At 37.9% G+C, this 19,414-nt stretch overlaps 1 protein-coding gene across 3 annotated transcripts in view; it reads right to left on the bottom strand.

Moving 5' to 3' along the window:
* The window catches only part of NCK2 (NCK adaptor protein 2), an 85,558-nt gene that overhangs the window by 30,919 nt on the left and 35,225 nt on the right, over window positions 1–19,414 (bottom strand). For all 3 annotated transcript variants that reach the window (XM_058419453.1, XM_040056518.2, XM_040056517.2), the window contains one exon: window positions 200–441. In XM_058419453.1, the coding sequence (XP_058275436.1) occupies window positions 200–425 (226 nt within the window). In that variant the 5' untranslated portion in view covers window positions 426–441. The remainder of the gene's footprint in view (window positions 1–199; window positions 442–19,414) is intronic.

Below are 19,414 nucleotides of genomic sequence, written 5' to 3'. Positions count from 1 at the left end.
ATTTTTACACATTATTCTCCACCCACACCCACTCTCTCTGTCTCTCCCTCCCTCAATCATCTACCCATCATGTCACTTCAAACTAAGCATAAAAACAATCCAAACACGCATGTTAAAAAAATATTTATATCCACATTACATTCCCAACCTGAAACTCATCAAGTGTACTAAATTTATTCCAAAATACAAAAGGACTTACCCAATGTGTCTTTTAGATTTTTAACCAGAGAACCTTTCTTCAAGCTGTTTTTTCGCTCCACATAATTTGATGGCACATATCCCGTTTTGTTGGCCGCATTTCTTACCCTCCACCATGTCTTAGAATCATCTAATAGCCAAAGACGCTCATTTTTCTTGATGTCAAGTTCTTGGTCCTGCTGTGCAGTGTAATCCCACTTTGCAATAACAATAACTTCTTCTGTCATCTTTCATGGAGTCCTTCTGCAACAAAATATTAAAACATTATCCTCAGTAAACTATGTCATATAATTGTTAGTCATTTTTTCCTTTGAATTCTTGTAAAATAAACAAGAAAAAGGGTAGGGCAAAATGAGAATGCCATATAGGGAAAATGCCTATATGCATTTTGTCTCTTTTAAAAATGAAGAAAGTCATAATGACTTTTATTGGTTTTTCAGCCACTAAAATATGGCAACATCTTGATAGTAAATTCTAGTCATAATGTATTACATTCACTTCTTCAGAATGTATACCAAATCTTATATGGATATATATTAACAGAAGCTTATTTATAAAATCTGTTTAATTTTTGCATATAGCATTATAAAAGTATCCCACATATGACATTCCAAGTTCTGATCTGAGAAAAAAAATAAAATAGCAGCATTCCAAAACCATATTTTCCTTCTGCAGTAGTTCCACAACCTCATACTAATATCACATATACAAGTTTTCTGCATTTAAACAAAATTGTCCACCTCTATTTAGCAGAAAGTTAAGAAATAACTCAGTAAGTAATACAACCTGCCAGGGAAATCTGCCATCAATAAGAGGGCACTGTCCTTAGCAAGCCTTTGTTCACCATTTTGTGCAAGCAGCACGAAACCGCCTTTAAGTCTTCCCTCCCACTTTGTTCCCAGGAAGATCTCAGCTCAGCACAGTCCAGCACCAGGCATTAGTTAGCAGGGTAGAAAAGAGCACCCACTGGATTCATTTCTTCCCTATCTGAAACATATCCAGAGTTCCATTAAGACTGAATCTGAGTTGTCTTTCTCTCGCTTACCTGTAAGAACAATCTTTTTCAAATCTATTTATCAGCTGCACAAAGACAGCTGCATGCCTCCACGCTTTCCTACGCATCCCAGCAATTACCAGGAACAATGTGAGACAGCACAATAGTGGTGTAAGGAAAAGTCCAATGCTAGTACCAATGACATTCAAGTATGTTATAATGCCAACTGAGACATGTTCATTTTACCTTCAAAATTCGGAGCAGACACCTAAAATGTTCTAATTGCTGCCATGGGGGTTGGGGGAGAGGGAAGTGGAGGAGGACAGAGAGAGTAGGAGGTGAGAACATATTTGAAAATCAATGTAGCAGATTTTGGTTTTGTTTTTTGTTTTTTTTTTTTAAGAAAAAAGGCAGATTTCATTTAAACTACAGACTAGTAGAAAAAGGTGCAAAAGTACTTCGAACTATTAATGTCCAAAGATTTCTGTAATATTTGGCTTTGTGGCCTAGGTCTTGGAAGTCCACAACTCTATCTTCTCTGATATCTAGTAGTTTATGTGACAGAAAGGTAATTAAAAACCAATTTTCATTCAGAAATTCTGTTCGGCATGCAAGTTTTATCACCTATATTCCAAAAGGGTTCCTTCTGCAGTCTGTAAATACACACAAACACATACACACACTTCCCCCTTTAGCTACAGTACAAACTGTGAAAACTGCATGCCAGACAACCCAGCTTATCTACTCTAGGAAAAATAAGTGCTTTCCTTATTTAATCTATAATCATAAAACAGAATAGTGGACCCTATTATAATTTAATAGCCTCCTCTTATCATGCATTTTGTTTCCAGGAGAACACCATATAGGCCTGAGCTATGGTTGCTAAAACATTTGACAGCAAAACTCCAGCAAGCACCAGCAAAATCAACCTTCATGGCCAAGGCAGGACATAATTTTTAAAAATCTGAAGCTGAATTGAATAGGTTTAAAAGTTCTCAATTTCCAATCAAAAATCAGAAAGAACATACAACAATTAAAAGATTATTCAAATATGTATTTGCATGGCTGAGGTCCCCAAGAAGGATTTTAAAAGGAGCTATGATGCTTTGAATAACTGAGAACAATCCTTATAGCTCAAACAGGTTGTGACTTATGCAATGGAACCGATAGTTTTAAAAGAAATAAGTCAGTAACCATTCAACCATTTCTTCCCCCTAAAATATTAATCCCATCTGACAATGACAGAGAAGAGCCTGAACTTTGGACCTCAGTCACCAATAAACTGCCCTGTTTTCTGACTGACATAAAATGGACAGAGAGCCTACAGGTCGATAAGCTGATGTAGCCACAGGGGACTGCAATCAAGCAAGTTCTGGAGGCTGGTGTTGTCAATATAATCTATCTCTCCAATTTAAGTTAGTTTATTTTATCTCAGCAATTGTAAAATGGTCAATTCTTACTATTCCTGGGGACATGGGGAATGTTAAGAAATAGGACATCATCAATGCAGTTGGTTGATGTTGCCACTATAAAGACTCCCCTTCTAACAAATATTATTTTCACAATACAGGCAAGTTAAAATGATCAGTATTACAGCATATTAATAATAAAACCCCCCACATTAGGAATAACATTTGAATAGTGACTAGTGGAAAATTATTAAACTCTTCTTATATCTCTGAAGAAAAAAAGAATTTGAATTTACCCTTATTGTAAGAGTCATCAAGTCTTTCCCCACAGTGCTGGACAAGGACAGAAGCACAAGAAGAAACTATTCAGCAGGGCTGACAACCTCACCTGTAGTCCTCTGAAACTCACCAGGACTCACCAGGGTGCTCAAACCTACTTGATTTTTTAAAATTCCCATTAGTGTAGACAGGTCTGAATAATGATGTCATTTTACAAGCAGACCCCTTGCATGATTCAGTTTTGGCAGAAGTATTCAGGTATAGAAAAGCCAAGTTTTCTGAGCACCATGCTCACACATAACCCCTTTCAGTAAAGTAGTCCAGGTTTTACTAAATATTTAGTGGCACAAGCTTTCCTTCCCAAGTGGAGACAGGATTTAGAGTCAAAATGCAGAATGTAATTGTAGCTAAATAGTTATCCATTTAAAGCTGTATACATACGTGTACAATTTAGTTGTGTTGGGTTACCTTTTTAGTTTTAGGTTTGTTCTTTTTGGGCGAGTGAACTTTGTTTTGTGTTTGGGGGTTGTTTGTTTTATTTTATTTTGTTTGTTTTTAATGTGGGGAAATACAGTAAAGGTCTTAAAATTATTTTCTTATGATTATATCATTAGACTATCTCCATTGAAGGGCAGTATGGCTGTTCCTGTGACATCTGCAAAGCTAAGATTTCCTAGTATGTAAATAAGGCCATATTTGTTTCCCAGAAGGGGGGCTGTAGAAGAAATAGTTTTGAAATGCTTCTGCAACACAGCCATATGCCAAATAAAAGATTATAAGCAGACACCGTAACAAGATTTGGGTGAAAACAAAAAGAAAACAAAATAACATAGCCTCCCAAAGCATCTGAGAGTACTGTAAAAACTTGACATGGACTGAAATAAAGAAATTTCTTTAGTATACTGCTTACATACTGCAAAATAAAAGATACCACAGTTCCCAAAGATCTTAATGGCAACGTAAGATTCCTTCACATCAAGAAAATGAAAATCCATTACTGCTAAAAGTGTACAACTTTCTGGAAAGTTTCTTCTCAAAAAGGTCAGAAGTCCTCGTGCTGAAATACTGAGTTTTCTTCTCCTCCCTGACAGAACAACATTCCACACATTAAAAAGCACCAGTGAAAAGCTTTTAAATGCTTCTGCAGGGAACTGTAATAGTCTTTCCTCCATACAACCCATGAAATGTAACAGTCTTTTCTCCATACAATATTGTTTCACATGATCCTGGTTTTTACCTTACCATATCAAGGGTTATTTGCTTTACTTCTATGGCAATCCAACTTCCAACCTTAAAAACCAAAGCCAACCCAATATGAAGATACCACATTAAAGGAGAGCAAACAAAACTCCATAACCCAGACCTTCTAAAGGTAATTCTTATAATACCAATACACAACTCCAACTCCTTTTAATCCAGCAATTACTTCACTGCTATCAGTCTCAGAAGACTAATTTATATTACCAACATTGATTTTTTAATGAAATATTAAAACTAATATAGTTTAGATTGAGCTCATATATTTTCAGCCACTTTGTTACTTCCCTTCAGATTAGGTTTTGTTAGGAAAGGAAGTCCTGTCTTCAAGGGAAGCTGCCCTACTGCAGAAGTACACACGGAAATTTTTCTACACAAAATTGTCATTGAGAGAGAGGGCAAAAACTGAAAAATTGCCCAGCCAAGAAAGCAATGAGCAAAAACTCAGCCAAAGTCAAGACAGATATGGCTGTACTGAAAGTCTGCTCAGACAGGTGATAAACATTAGCCAACCATATGGCAGAATAAATGCAGATAATGGTGGAATATCTAGTACTGTAATTTCTGTATGACTCTATGAGAAGAAAGTACAAAAAGGAAAAGGTTATATTCAATAAACTATCAACAATCCAACAACTTAGCAACGACAGGGAAAAAAGAAAAAATCTAAACAAAGAAACACTTATGCCATTTCAGTTAAAACTGAACCATGCAAGTAATATTTGAGATGATGGAAACTTAGAGGAACCTAAGAGAAGTTGCTCCAACAAGCTTGTAAATCTACCAGTGATTCTTCATGTGAAAGATTTATTCAGTTGGTGTCATTTTAAATACCAAAATACAAACAATTGTTAAGCAGATTCCATTCTATTTTTACCAGGATGGGATTTCAATCCTCACTCTCTCCCCCTCCCCATATAGGACTAATATATTTCTCCCACAACAACAAATAGGAAAGGACTCTTATCAGCATGCCACCTGAACTGGAATCTTCTCCTATAGAGTGACACAAGTTAACACCATGACTAGTTTAATGCCCATGTCTACTGGGTAGAAAAGCAGCATCTTTTCTTGCCCTCAAGAGGAAGGCTCACAGTAACATCACAGAGTTAGTTAGGACAGTCCAAACAGAAGGTAAAGATGCAGTGAGAAAGGAAGCAGTTGCTCTCCTTGTTCACAATTTGTTTCGCAAAAAGGAACATGACTAAAAAATGACTGACAGTAATGCTTGAAATTTAATCCCTCACCAAGGGAACAAGCAAAAATTCTAATAATAGGCAGTGCCAATTGATATAATAGACTGTTCTGGAATTAGATGTCTTCCTAAGACACACTGAAAGAAAGGGACAGAATTGATACAGAGGCTTTTACGTAACACTGATGTACATAAACCACCTAATTGCTACACAATATTAAGTAAAATACAATTACTATATGATATTTAGTTAATTAAATGGCAAGAATGGAAAGCTAACTAATGACGTACCAGGGTTTTCTCTAAGATTTGAAGGCTGAACAACCTCTCATCCTGTCCCCAAACTCTGAAAAATCAAGATGTGTTTTGAACCATGCAGCATTTGCTGCTGACAAGCTGTCTATCTGGTGCCCACCTGGTAATCTTTCATAAGCTATGGCAAATAGGCAATATTTGGTCCTCTAAGGTAATATAGTTGCAGAAAATAAATTTTAAAATAAGTTTGTGTTCATATAGACTTGTTTCATAGTACCTGGATGTGCTTACTGTATTCTGCAATTAATAACTTCTATTAGATCACTTCATCTGAGGTACTCTCTAAATCTGAAGCTATCTTGTTTATGATGATGCAATCTCTGGTTAGTTTGCCAACAGTTTCAGGAAATTTGAATTTTTTTTTCACCTACAGTTTTTTTGTTACGTGTGTGGGTGTGTGGTTAGTTTTCTTGCATCAGCCCACATGAACAGTTTTGACATATAGAAAGATTTAAAAAAACCACATCTTTACATCTGAAATTGTTTTGTTCAGTTCTTGAGGACCAGTAAATTGCTAACACAAAGAGAGAACTCAGAAGGCACGAAAAAGAACTGGTAATGTGAATTCAAACAAACACTTGTGAAAAAGAAGTAGATCCTTTTGGATCTACTTTTAGCATTTCTAGTGGAACATGTTTGAAGAAACAGGAAAATATCACCTCCTTCATTCAAAAGCCAAAGTTAACCTAAACCAAGAAAGATATTTTTCTAATGAGTGTTACAAGTAAATCTCAAAATGCAGAAGTTTAAAAAGAATAAACAAACTGACCCAAATTATAACCAGCTGTTATAATTATAACCTTTGTTATAACCAGTAAAACCCTTTCCATGCTTTGTTACTTGGGCTATTTGCTGGTGCTTGGACAAATAGAGATGGATCACATAAATGCCATTTTGTCTAACTGCTTTTGCAGTTTAATACTTTAATACTTCATATAACATGTGTCAACCCACCCCAAGAGACACATTTCTTCAGAAAGAGGTCACTGCATCAAAAACTACTGTAAGACTACTCTCTCTCTCTCTTTGAAAGGAAGTTAGCAAAATAGCTGTAGTGAACAAGCATGAATCACCCAGCTATGTGGTTCTAGGGTGTCGAACCAATATCTGAGCAAAAAAGCCCCTCACACTCAGGCAACCTAAAATAGTCGACTGTTTTAGCCCAAGCTTCACAATTAATTTGGGGTATTTCACTATTAGGTCTCATTAGGACGCATTGATTACAGAACTAAAAGAGATAGCTGAGTACGTGCAAGTAATTATTATCTAATTTACTTTGATGTGGAAACTGAAGACACAGTCACAATCAATAGATGCTGCTATCTGTATTTTAAGGGGTCAGTTTTCAAAAACTGAAAGCAAAGATGAGTGGAAGGCTGTAAAAAAAAAAGTGAACAAAGATATAAATAAATTAATCCACTGTAAAGGAGGAATGTTTTATTACAATTTGCAACCTACTCTCAAAATTTAGCATTTACAAAAGAACTGGTTAAAAAAGGAGGTAAAAAGATCTAGAGGTTTTCTGTGTCCCCTCTCCCTGGTCCTTTCCATGAAAAGGAAAACCTGATAGCAATAAGCTCAAACCCAGAAACATAAATTGAAAGTATTGAAAGAAGTAAAATTCAGCTCATTAAGAACTATAAAAAGGGTATTAAAACTGCATTGTAATAATTTAAATATTAACAAAAGAATAAGTACAGAATTAGATAGCATATTAAGTTGACTGCACATGATGCAGGAAGAAAGGTTTAATACTTATTTCTACATATTGGGCTTATTTTACAGAGACAACCATTTTCTTCTTTTTCCTTAACATATAACAGTAATAAGAAAAATTAAAACACTTTTAATGTTCAAATACACTCCAAGATATCAGAAACATCCACAAAGCTATTACAGTTCTACCTTTTGCTAATTTTTTTTTTCAGCTTCTTTTGAGATCCTGGTTTAGGTCTACCCATCCATCCAAGCTGGACAGATTTAGCAATCAGCTGACAAATAGCCTCAGCCACAATGCAGGAGTGGCTCAAAGGCAGGGTCAGTAGTCGCCACGAGCTTTTGTGGCAGCACCAGGACATTTGCTCTAAAGTGCAAAAAGCACTTGGTTTGCTTTCAAATCACTTAGGGGGAAAAAAAAACCAAAAAACAAACAAACAACAACAAAAAAAAACAAAAAACAAACAAAAACCCCAGAAAGCCATAATTATAGATGAAAGGGTGAGGGCGATCCAGGCCAGCGCAACACTTAATGGCACCAGAGGCGCTATGACCCGTGCACCTGGGCGGGACAGCCCTGCCACAGTCCCCTTCTGCAGGCACAGAAAGGATGGGGCTTTCAGATGATACCTCCTGCTAACATAACCGGACAGTGTATCTCCAAAGAAAGAGAAGGATCACTCATAATTAATCAGCAATTTAGAACTATACTAACTTGACCTTGCTGCCTACAGACCTCAGACCTTGTCCCCTTGCTGTGGCCTGCCACTGTTCGTGGGCACAGTGGTGTGAGGGCTGAGGTTTGTTTCTGCAGCCAAATGCCTTTGACAGCTGCTAGGCAAGGTTGGCCTCTCCCAGCCCCACAACATATCTGATACCCCAACCTCTAATACGGCTGCAGCTATGTGCTGGCACCTTGAATCTCACATTGCAGAACAACTGCAAACAGGAAACCTCAAGACTAGTTTAGTGGTAACGAATTTCTGCATAGCTCCAATAGAGTACAGAGCTCAAGCACATTTTTTTGTCTTGTAAGTAGCTTAGAAGTTTTTTTAGAAGACAAAGAAATAAAGGACAATACATGTTAGTAATACATCTCTCCTGCTAAGAAGACAGTACAGCATTTTACCATTCAATAAAAATGAAATCTTTGTGTGTTTATCTAAGAATGTATAAAAAGATTTTTGCAAAAAAATTTCTCATCCAAAATTTTCATGATGTCTATCACACGAATGAGCCTGCTCAGGTGAAATAAGCAAGCAGGGACTGCTTCAAATGATTTCTTAAAATGTAAAAGAAATAGTTAAGGAAAAGGAAGTTTTAAACAAAAAGGCTGCATCACCTCAGCGAGACCCACTTACAGTTTGCCTGCAGTCCAGATTCTTAGTGATGTCAGTATCTGATGGCTGTAGGTTTTTCCAGCTCTGCAAGCTCCACTTCAGCAGGAAGGTGCAGCACAAGTGTCTGATGTACAAGACCAGCAGGGATGCTGAAATATTGATGCCCTCAAAAGAAGAGACTGCCAAGCACAATGAATGCAGTGAGGCCAATTTTCCAGCTCACGTTTTTTCTTCCTTTCTTGAAAGCCAAAGTCACACACACAGAATCACTAGGCTGGAAGAGACCTTTAAGATCATTGAGTCCAACCCATGCCCTAACACCTCAACTAAACCATGGCACCAAGTGCCACATCCAGGAATGGTGACTCCACCACCTCCCCAGGCAGACCATTCCAGTACTTTATCCTTTTTTAAAAAACTTTTTCCTAATATACAACCTATATTTCCCTTGGTGCAGCTTAAGACTGGGTCCTCTTGTTCTGTCAGTTGCTACCTGGAGAAAGAGAACAACCCCCAGCTGTCTACAACCACCCTTCAGGAAGCTGCAGAGAGTGATAAGGTTACCTCTGAGTCTCCTTTTCTCCAGGCTAAACAACCCCAGCTCCTGCAATCGTTCTTCATATGGCTTGTTTTCCAAGTCCTTCATCAGCCTTGTTGCCCTCCTCTGGACGTGTTCAAGTCACCTCACAGCTGCCCATTATTTAGACTGATACAGCTTCATAATTTGAGGCATACAATGTCAAAAGTTGCAAGAAAAAACACAACGTAAGACTTCAGGAAATATCAAGTAGGAATAGAATTGTTAATGGTTATGTGAGAAAGTAGCTTCACCAAATGCAAGCCCTACCTGACTAACTTATCGGCCTTCTATGATGGAGTGACTACAACTGTGGATAAGGGAAAGGCTACAGATGTTGTCTGTCCAGACTCTAGTAAGACCTTTGACACAGTCCCCCACAACATCCTTCTCTCTACACTGAAGAGATAGGGATTTGATGCATAGATTACTCGGTGGATGAGGAACTGGCCGGATGGTCACATCCAGAGGGTATCTGGGTATTAATCAATGGCTCAGTGTCTGAATGGAGATCAGTGGCATGTGGAGTCCACACTGGGACCAGCACTGTCCAACGTCTTCTTCATCGGTGACACAGATGGGGCACATCCTCAGCAAGTCTACATATAACACCAAACTACGGCTGACAAAACTGAAGGATGGGATACCATCCAGAGGGACATGGAGAAGCTCAATAACTGAGCCCATGGGCACCTGAGGAGGTTCAAAAGGGCCAAGTCCATGTAAGTACAGGCTGAGGGATGCAGGAATGGAGAGCAACCCTATCGAGAAGAACTGTGGAGCATTGGTAGATGAAAGCCAGGACATGACCCAGCAATGTCCACTCATAGCCCAGAAAGCCAACTGCATCTTGGGCTGCATCAAAAGCAGTGTGGCCAGCAGGTCAAAGGTGATTCTGTCCCTTTACTCTGCTCTGGTGAGACCCCACCCAGAATACTGCATCCAGGTCTGGGCCCCTCAGCACAGGAAGACATGGACCTGTTGGAGCAGGTCCGTGATCAGTGAGCTGGAGCACCTCTTCTATGAAGACAGGCTCAGAGAGTTGTGGTTGTTCAGCCTGGAGAAGAGATGACTTTATAGCATAGAAGAGGCCTATAAGAAAGATGGAGACAGACTTTTCAGCAGGGCCTACTGAGATAGGGACAAGGGGTAATGGTTTTAAACTAAAAGACAGTAGATTTAGACTAGATATAAGGAAGAAATTTTTTTTACAGTGAAGAGTGGTAAAACACTGGAACAGGCTGCCCAGAGATGTGGAAGATGCTCCAACCCTGGAAATATTTAAGGTCAGATTAGACAGGGCTCTGAGCAACCTGATCTACTTGAAGATATCCCTCCTCACTGCAGGAGGGGTTGGACTAGACAACCTTTAGAAGTCCCTTCCAACCCTAAATACTCTATGATTCTATGAAAAGTAGCAAATACACGTTAGGCTGCTAACTCTCTGGTGATACAAAGAGAAAACCATCCAGGCTGTTTTAAGGTAGGCTGCTGCAACATCAGAAGAATACAAATTTGAGTTCTGGCCGGCTAATTATGCAGTAGCACTCTAATTTTATGCGCTATTCACTTGTCTCATGTTGTGACTTCCACATAAGCTAACCCTTCCAATTCAATATTTAAGATTTTCATTAGTAATACTGCTATACCACAAAATTTCCTCATCTGGTGCAGTTCAAGATACAAATGCTTAATCAACGTGGCAGACTTTAAAACACATAATACTTTGTACAATCTTTTCTATTTATATGATAAGCGCCCTGCTGTGTCAGGAAGCTGAGTTTTTAAAACTCTTTTGATGTTTTACTTGAAAAGGATATTTCTATAGCCTTCTTTGGAACAGTATGCCTGTTATAAAGTAGGCAGTGTTCATTTTCAGCTTCTGACAGATGATTTAAATTTAAAGTTCTATTTCAAAGGACAAAAAGCTGGTATTCTACAGGAACAAGCTGGTATTATAGCAACTCCTGTTACAGTTACACAGTACTAGCTACAAGCCTTATAACTTACCTATTCCTAAATAGAGAGTGATAGTAATAGAAATTACAGAGAAAACACTTCATCACATCTCTAACTAAGCTTAGTATAGTCACCAACAGACAAGGCAAAGGGCTTGTAAGAAAAACCTAGCTCAAATCTTTCCATAAATAAGGGATGACAACCTTAAGGGATTAAGAAAACCAAACAAACGTGTTTCAGTTTGTTTGGGGTGTGTGTTGTTTTTAGGAAATGTATATTACTATGTCGTTCAGAAAACAGGACAAAGATTAACAGACAGTACACTGGCAGCCTTCTAGAGACCAAGCCAAAAAAACCCAAAAAACAACACTAAGAGAAGATTTTTAAGGTTTCATCTCAAATAGTATTTTTGGAAGAAAGTATGTCCATGTATCTTGAAGACTACATATCTTTTCATGCTGTTTTATCATATACTTACCAGAAAACACAAGGAATGTGAACTGTCATCTCTGCTGATTTTAATTTGTTGAAAGATGGGGGAAAAAAAAAAAAGTCTGAATATAAAACAACTCCAATGACAGGCAGCTGCCTAATATCCCTTTCCCTAGAAAGCTCTTCCTCCAGCCTTTACCCTCCCTGTGCTTCTGCCATCTGCCCTCAACCTCTCTTTCCTGCACCTGCTGCCTCAATCTCCAGCAGCACGCAGAGCTCGGGCAAGTACAGGCAGCAGCTGCAAGGTTTTTTTCTGCCTCCAGCAGCAGCCTAATGCAGATGCAGCGATTGTGAATGATCCAACCTGTAAAGACTATTTCCACTATTAGTGCAAAAAGTCTTCTTGCTTTATTTTGAAGGCAATCAGGAGCACTGGAGCATTCTAGACAGCAGTGGGAAAACCCAGATTGTGCAGAGAGAACATCTTCAGACTTTTTGACTGCAAACAACATGAGACAAACAGGAAGGTGGCAGCTTTTTTGGCCCATTTTTCTTGGCTGCAGAGTAAAAACAACAGAACCTCAAACTGCCTCATATTTAGATATAGCAAGAGGGCCAGAAAAGAGCATTAACTCTCCTTCTCCTGAATTCTTTTAAAAGCAGTTCCAGAAAAATGATGCAGTTAATAAACTCCGTTGCCCTAAAGAAAACTTTTGGAAAAGAGACCTCATCTCACCTCTAAAACAGCAGCAATGATTAATGATCACATCTTTGCATTGGTTTATGGGTGTTTCAGTGTTTCTACAAAGTCAGAGACACAGATAAGCTTAATGTTTCTTGCTGTTGCTCTGCATGGCTTTCTCCACTCCTCGAGGCACACAGCATTTAAGTCTACCTCTCTATTCAGAAACACATGAAACTAACAACAAACAAGTTAAAAGATATGGGGAAGCCCAGGAAGAATAAAATATACCTTATGGTATAAGGTGTCCACATTAAGAAAAAATTACAAATCGTTTCACACCTAACAACCTCTCCACAGTTCTTTAAAAAAACAGAGTAGAAGGGAGCCAAGCACACAAGGTCAGAAAATAAAACCAGACACTCTACTGAGAGGACATTTAGGTAAACTTAGCTATATGACAGACTGGTAAGACATGCTCTGTGAAAGAACAAATTAAGTGTACCCCTGTTCACAGGTTTTCATCCTTACTATCAATAAACCTTCCTTCTCGAAATTAAACCAGTCAGCTAGTCAGGACATGGTGAACAACGTAAGATTTTATAAAGGAGACATCCTTGAATTTCTTTCAAGATTCCAAATAATAAAGTGTTTGAAAGATTTGCTTCTACCGCTGCTTCTTTTCCTATAGCTCAAACATTCAATGGTCTGCAGGATTTATACTTCACTGGAAGTATTAGTACATTTATGTATTGTATAAACAAAGAACAGTCCTCAGACATAAGAAGTTTAACCTTGATCTCACACAGAAGGACAAAGCTCAGAATCACTGAGGATTGCTATGTTTTACTGCTAATCCCTTGAAACACTGCTACCTACTTTTCAAGGGATTTCACTTTAAACTGTCTATAAAATGCTGAAAATAAAATTGAACTGCTGAACTTCTGTTCCCCAATGGAAAAATCATATATTCACTTTTTAACTAGAAAGAGGAAGATATGTTTGTTCAGTTCAAAACTCCATTTATTTTCAAAGTCTTTAAGGGGCAAAAATATATATATATATATATTTATATATTGTCCATTCCTAGACAACATTCACTCTACAGTCTTAAGTAATTTATCATTTGCTTTTCCAAAAATGCCCCATCAATCTGTCCCATAACAGTAGGAAAATGAGAAAACAGTTTTAATTGTTATAATAATTTTAAACTTTCTAGTTCACAGAGTAATAAGTAATTTAAAGGTCCTGTTCAAATTTTGCTCCCATATATCTTCCAGTTTACTGTTGTTTTGAATGCTGAATAAACTTTTAGATTTCTGGATTTTCTTACCAAGTCACCTGGACTAAAATTTTTACCCAATATGAATGGATGCATGTAACAGTGGGGGGATGGGGGCAGAGCGGGGAGGAAAGATACTTCTCAATTTAAATATCAAGGCAAAGTTCCAAAGCAGAATTGGGGTTAATGAACACCTATTTCTTATATCTAGGAGAGTTTGTCAGGCAAAAAAAACTACTTTCTAGAAGCAGGGTCTTTGAATACTACAGGTTAAAATAATCACTGGACATAAGATACCATTCTTGATTCTGTGCTTATGCAAGTAACCAGGCAGCTTGAAAGATGCAGTATTAGATTTCATTAAGAGACAGGTAATAGTATTAAATTTATTCCTGTATAAATCTGTACATCTTCCTGAAAAAGACTGGAACATGAGATAGTTACTCAGAAAGCTATACTTTAATTTCCTGATAGGACATGTACCCAGCAAAAGCACAATTTAAATAAAGAAACACTTGGATCTTTTGTGAGATGTGAGTGAACTCTGCAGCTTCACAAGTCTCTTGTCAGTCACACTGACTGCTGTGCTAACCAAGGAAGTATAAGTCTAGGCGAGAAATGGCAATCCCAGCCTCCCCTTAAAATTATTTCTTCTTCCATCTAACAGCACTACAGAGTCAATACAGGAATCCTATCGTACTGCTCCCAAAACTCAAATGCAAAGGAAACACTATCCCTCAAACTTTCCCAAACAAAACAGGTTTCAAAATTACTTGTCTTATAACTTTTAAAGAATGCTTTAAATTTAAAACCAAGACCACATTTTTAATCCGGATTGTTGGTAAGATTCATTTATTTCAATGAAATTATTTCTTACATATCTTTCTCCAGTTTAAATGAGGACCTCTTCCAAAACACTGTACTTGGGGGTGCTCTGCTACAATTACAGCAGCTAGCTATTGCTAATTCCTCAGTTGATGAAGAGGGTTACAAAGCTAAGAGAGAGAAACACCTTTCACAGAAGAGAGAAGAGGATGAAAGAGGATTTTCTAAACCCCTTTGTCTAAAATCCCAGGAGTGCTCCAGAGAACACATGCTTCTGTAAGTACGTTAGGAAGATGCTCCTTATTCTGAGCTCTTATGTTGCAGTTCAGGTGCCAGCTGCTATAAGACAGCTTACACAGACAATCTCAAAAGTTGTTCCACTGCTATTATCCCAACACAATTTTCCACTGCACCAGATCTGCTGCTCAAAAGGATAAGCTTCTGAAAGTAAATTTTCACAGTAGGAATAGCCGACTTCTTCCATAGAAACAGTTAACCAAAACCAAAAATAAGCAATTAGAAAAGTCTACATTTCTAAGAGCAAAACATACAACATTCAAGAGAGACCAACATTGACCCATGATGCTGGACTGTCATCCTCCTTTATTCCTACTCTCACCTTCAGTACTTGGATTACTGAAGTAAGCACAAAATGGAGTACTTCCAAATGCCTTTAGATCTCCTCCTATTATTTTAATCTCCTGTCAAATTTCTCCAAAGCTTGCTTTTCCTGAGTAAAACCTCCCTGCAATAACTTGGTTCAAAATTAAACATTTGGTTTGGGCTGCTACGTTACATTCCCTTTCATCCAGAAATGTTACGTACTCTTGCACTGATGAGACATTCTACCCTCGCACGCTCACAGACACATTTTCTTCCTTACTCCCACCAGATAACAAAAAAATGCATCAACAAAAATGAAAGGGAAATAATAGCAGCCAAATAATTTCCAAACACGGTGAGAGCTTGTGAGAATTAACATCTGTACAAGAACAAAGATTAAATACAGGAAAAAACAGGTTTAAAAACACAGGTTTGAAATGTGGAACTTTAACCACAGAGTTCTTGTTCCTTGTAGACTAATACAAATTAAAAAAATTATACTGCTACTGATTTTCAATAAAAATGACTATGCCATTGCTCTCATACACCAGTTCAGCTCTAAGCCATACAAAATACTAAGGTGCTACAAGATGCTGTCAAGTACTAAGCATTACTTGTCAATATCCAAGAGCGGCGACACACCACAACCCTGTTAAACGTAATGCTACAACAGAAGTAGACAACTTCTTCATTATCTAACTCAGACCTTACTCAAACAAGACAACAGTGTTACCAAATCTGGATCAAGCATCAATGAAAGGATTTCTGAAGAAAACTGATACACAAATACTGGAGAGCTGTAGAGCAGTGTATTAAAGGAGCAGCAAGTTACAATCCAATGACTAAACAGAAACAGGAGCCAGCATGTAAAAATTCACCTCAAGGTAACAGAGAATAAAATAGAATATAAAGAAAATAGAGAAAAAAAGAGAATAGGGACAAGTAGAAAGATATACTCATCACCTCCTCCTCTGGACCCTGGGGAGAATTTACAGAAGAGATATCTCTTCTCTTTTCCTCGACCACAGAATCCCACTGTTTCAAGTGACTAATACCAAGCATTTTTATTTTATTTGTTCTTTAGTTTCTTGTAAATTAAACTCTGAGGAACAGGTCTTGATCTGAATTGTTATTTGATGCCTTGTTCCTGTTCCTCTAGCGTGTAATAAATACATTTAGGTTCAAAAAACTCCATCCTGAAACCAAGCTATAGTCTGTAAAGCTAAGCAGCACTATGTAATTTCATCAAATATTGCCCCCAGTTTTGTTTCTCTTATTTTCAAGAACTTTGCAGGATTAGTTAAGGTACTGAATCAGGATGTGGAAATGCCAAAATGCCCAGCCACCACCTACAGGCCAGGATCTTTAGCTAACCAGTGACCTACTTTATGCTGTCATTTCTCTTCCGTTCTCCCAAACCACAGGCAGGAAGCAGGTTACAACAATCAGCAGGCTTCTGATCTCTGCCACTTTTTTCCTGAATACAAAGCAGCAGCTGCTCTTCACACAATGGACATAAGCCCAGCACACAAATAGGACACCCCAACGCTGGCCACATAATGATCTGTGAGCAGTTACATGGAAGAAGACTTCCAACTCATAGCTCAAGACTTTCTGAAGTTTCAGTAATTTACTGCAGTCAGAAAGTATGTTACAGCAGCCAAGCATCCAAAGAGTGCCTGAAGTGCAAGAAGCAGCTGAAAATGCTAGCTTCCATCACCCCTTTGACGGTACATTCAAATTCTACGGAGCATAATTGTTAAAGCCTTATGAAGTAGTTTCAAAACCAATTTTATAAACATACATACACACACAGGTTTTGTAGTTCTAGTCAAAAACATTCAAGTAAACTCAGGGATGTCAACACTCTTTCATTTTGAAATAAATGCTTCACATTAACATGCATCCAGATATTCACCATCATAAACCAGCCCTCTCTCCAGCAATAATGGAACAGACCTTTCCAGATCGCATACAAATCCAGGGCTGGCAGAAAATATCATTCAGTAATCTTCAGAGAGAACTAAGCAAGGAAAACTAATACTCTGACTGTTTAATCTTGAAAAACAAATTCAGGGGTCAAATATAAAGAGAAGTCTAACCCTCATTCAACAGCATTTTTGGGGCTGGTATGTGATAACCTGAGAACTAATGGTATGAGACAACTGAGCTTATCTGGGAATGTGCTAAGAGCTATGGATTTTGGTGCAAGATAGAGAATTCAAAAGCAGCCTCCTGGGAAAATTTGGATCCCCCAGCTACCTGCTGCTTCAGCAAAATCATCTCTGACATCACCTGCTGAAGCTGCTTGCATGAGGCAGATATCTAGCTCACACACAGGAACATGTCTGTTAAGATGATGGTATTGCACACTAAAATAAAAAAAATCAGGCTACTGATAAATTTTAAGTATTAGTAGGAAGAGGTGGGTTTTCTGGCTTCATCCTTCCCAACAAGGTGGAACAAGCAGTCTCAAGGAAAAGGTGTGCTACAAAAAATCCAATGAACCAAACCAGTAAGGAAAACAAACTGGTTTGAGTGGAAACATCAGTACCTGGAAGGATTAAACATAGAGCTGCTGAATCAAAAAATCAGGAGAATGATCATTTATAAGAAAGCTGGGGGGATAAAAGAGAGGATGGGGCACGTAGAAAAAAAGGCTACACTAAGGCTCTATTGCAGGGAACAACTAGGACCAGCTGACACAACTGCCTCCAAAATAAAGAGGGCTGAGTGCTTCAGTGGATCCCTGAAACAAAAGGGTGTGAAGAGAAAGTACAAAGGAAAGCAGGGCTTAAATCCACAAGACAGCAAGGAACCTGTGATATCTTAAAATAAAGCTCTCAAACTTAAAATCAGGGAAAGAAAAATAAACTGTAAAAGGTTTGCATCTGTATGCATGGTATTCTATGCTTTGTGTTGCTACTGGCTTAAAAAATAAACAACAGGGCAAGCTCATTTTTTTCTGTCCACTCTGCTTAGTAGAATTAGAGCTTTGTTACTACAGTAACAAAGTGCAAACAGTAACTGTAATCCAAGATTAATTAACCAAGTTATTAGAAATAGAATTCTACAAGAAATATACCACAATAACTTTTAAATATTCTTCTCTTCTGTGAAATTCACCAATTTCAACATCTAGATAACACACCAAACTATTTGGCTCAGAAAAACTGCCATGCTGGATGACAAGACAGACAAAGTCCACACCGGCTATCATATACCAAAACTACTTCCATCTTGAAAAATATGTGAACACTGTCATATTTTTATTGAAATTAATATTCCTGCATTGATTAAAGCTGTACATTGTTCTCTGAGGAGGAATCCATATGGACTGCAGTTAAAGCACACTGCAAAGGACATTTGTGGGCTGTAACAGGTACTGCTGATACTTCAAACATAAGTTGCACCTGAAACTATCAAAACTGGAAAAAAACTAGACAGCTGATTCGTAACTTTCATATTATTAGCAAATTAAAACATGCCTATAGTTCAGGCAAAGGACTACAATTACTACAAAGAGAAACAGAAAAAAAGCAGTAAAGAAAAACCTAAAAAAAGAAATACTTAAATAATATTATCATGGAAAATCAATTTATTCAGGATCTCTGTCTCTACCTGTGGTAATGGAAGTGTAAGAAAGGGCTGAAAGTATTCTTCCCCACTGTCCTCAATTATAGGTTAAAAAGTATTATGCCACTAGCATAACAGGCAGTATTCTATAAATTCATTTCTTATACTAAATGTCTGTAAATATACTTAAGTAAGACTGAAGTTGCATTCAAAGGATCCCAATCACTTTGGGCACCTGAGATAATTGGTGTAATTACAGAAATATTTTTTAAGGGAAAGGAATCCAGACATCCACTCAGCACATACCTTTCATTCTCTTCATAACTGTCAGAATCAAAGCTTCCCAGAACTAATACGAAACACTGAGAATAGGTATAATTTTCCTTGGGTTAAAGAATATCCAAAAGCAACAGCTACAAATATGCTGAATCACAGAAAAACACCAAGAAATATTCTGATACAGCACCACAAACAGTTCCAAGCTGACATGCCTATGGTGCTTTTTGCTCTTGAACAGATGAGGAGGATCTATCTGTCAGTAGCTGAGTGCAGGACCCCAGTCTTAAAATGTGAGGAGCTCATCTCTTTCATGGTTGCTCTGAGAATCTTTACAGAAAAGGATTTCTGTTCTATGCTGTGGTACTGTAGCCTTTGACAAATCTGCTGAGTACGAAGACATTGATAACTTTGCTCACACCGGTTTGCTTCTGATGTCATCAAACAATCTCCCTCCCATGTACAGAGGTAACCCTAAAGAACCAAGTATTCCGTACAA

This window comes from Hirundo rustica, chromosome 2 (genome assembly GCF_015227805.2).
Source record: "Hirundo rustica isolate bHirRus1 chromosome 2, bHirRus1.pri.v3, whole genome shotgun sequence".
NCBI classification, from domain to species: domain Eukaryota; kingdom Metazoa; phylum Chordata; class Aves; order Passeriformes; family Hirundinidae; genus Hirundo; species Hirundo rustica.
The sequence above is the reverse complement of the archived record's forward strand: the minus strand, read 5'-3'. Positions and strand labels throughout refer to the sequence as shown.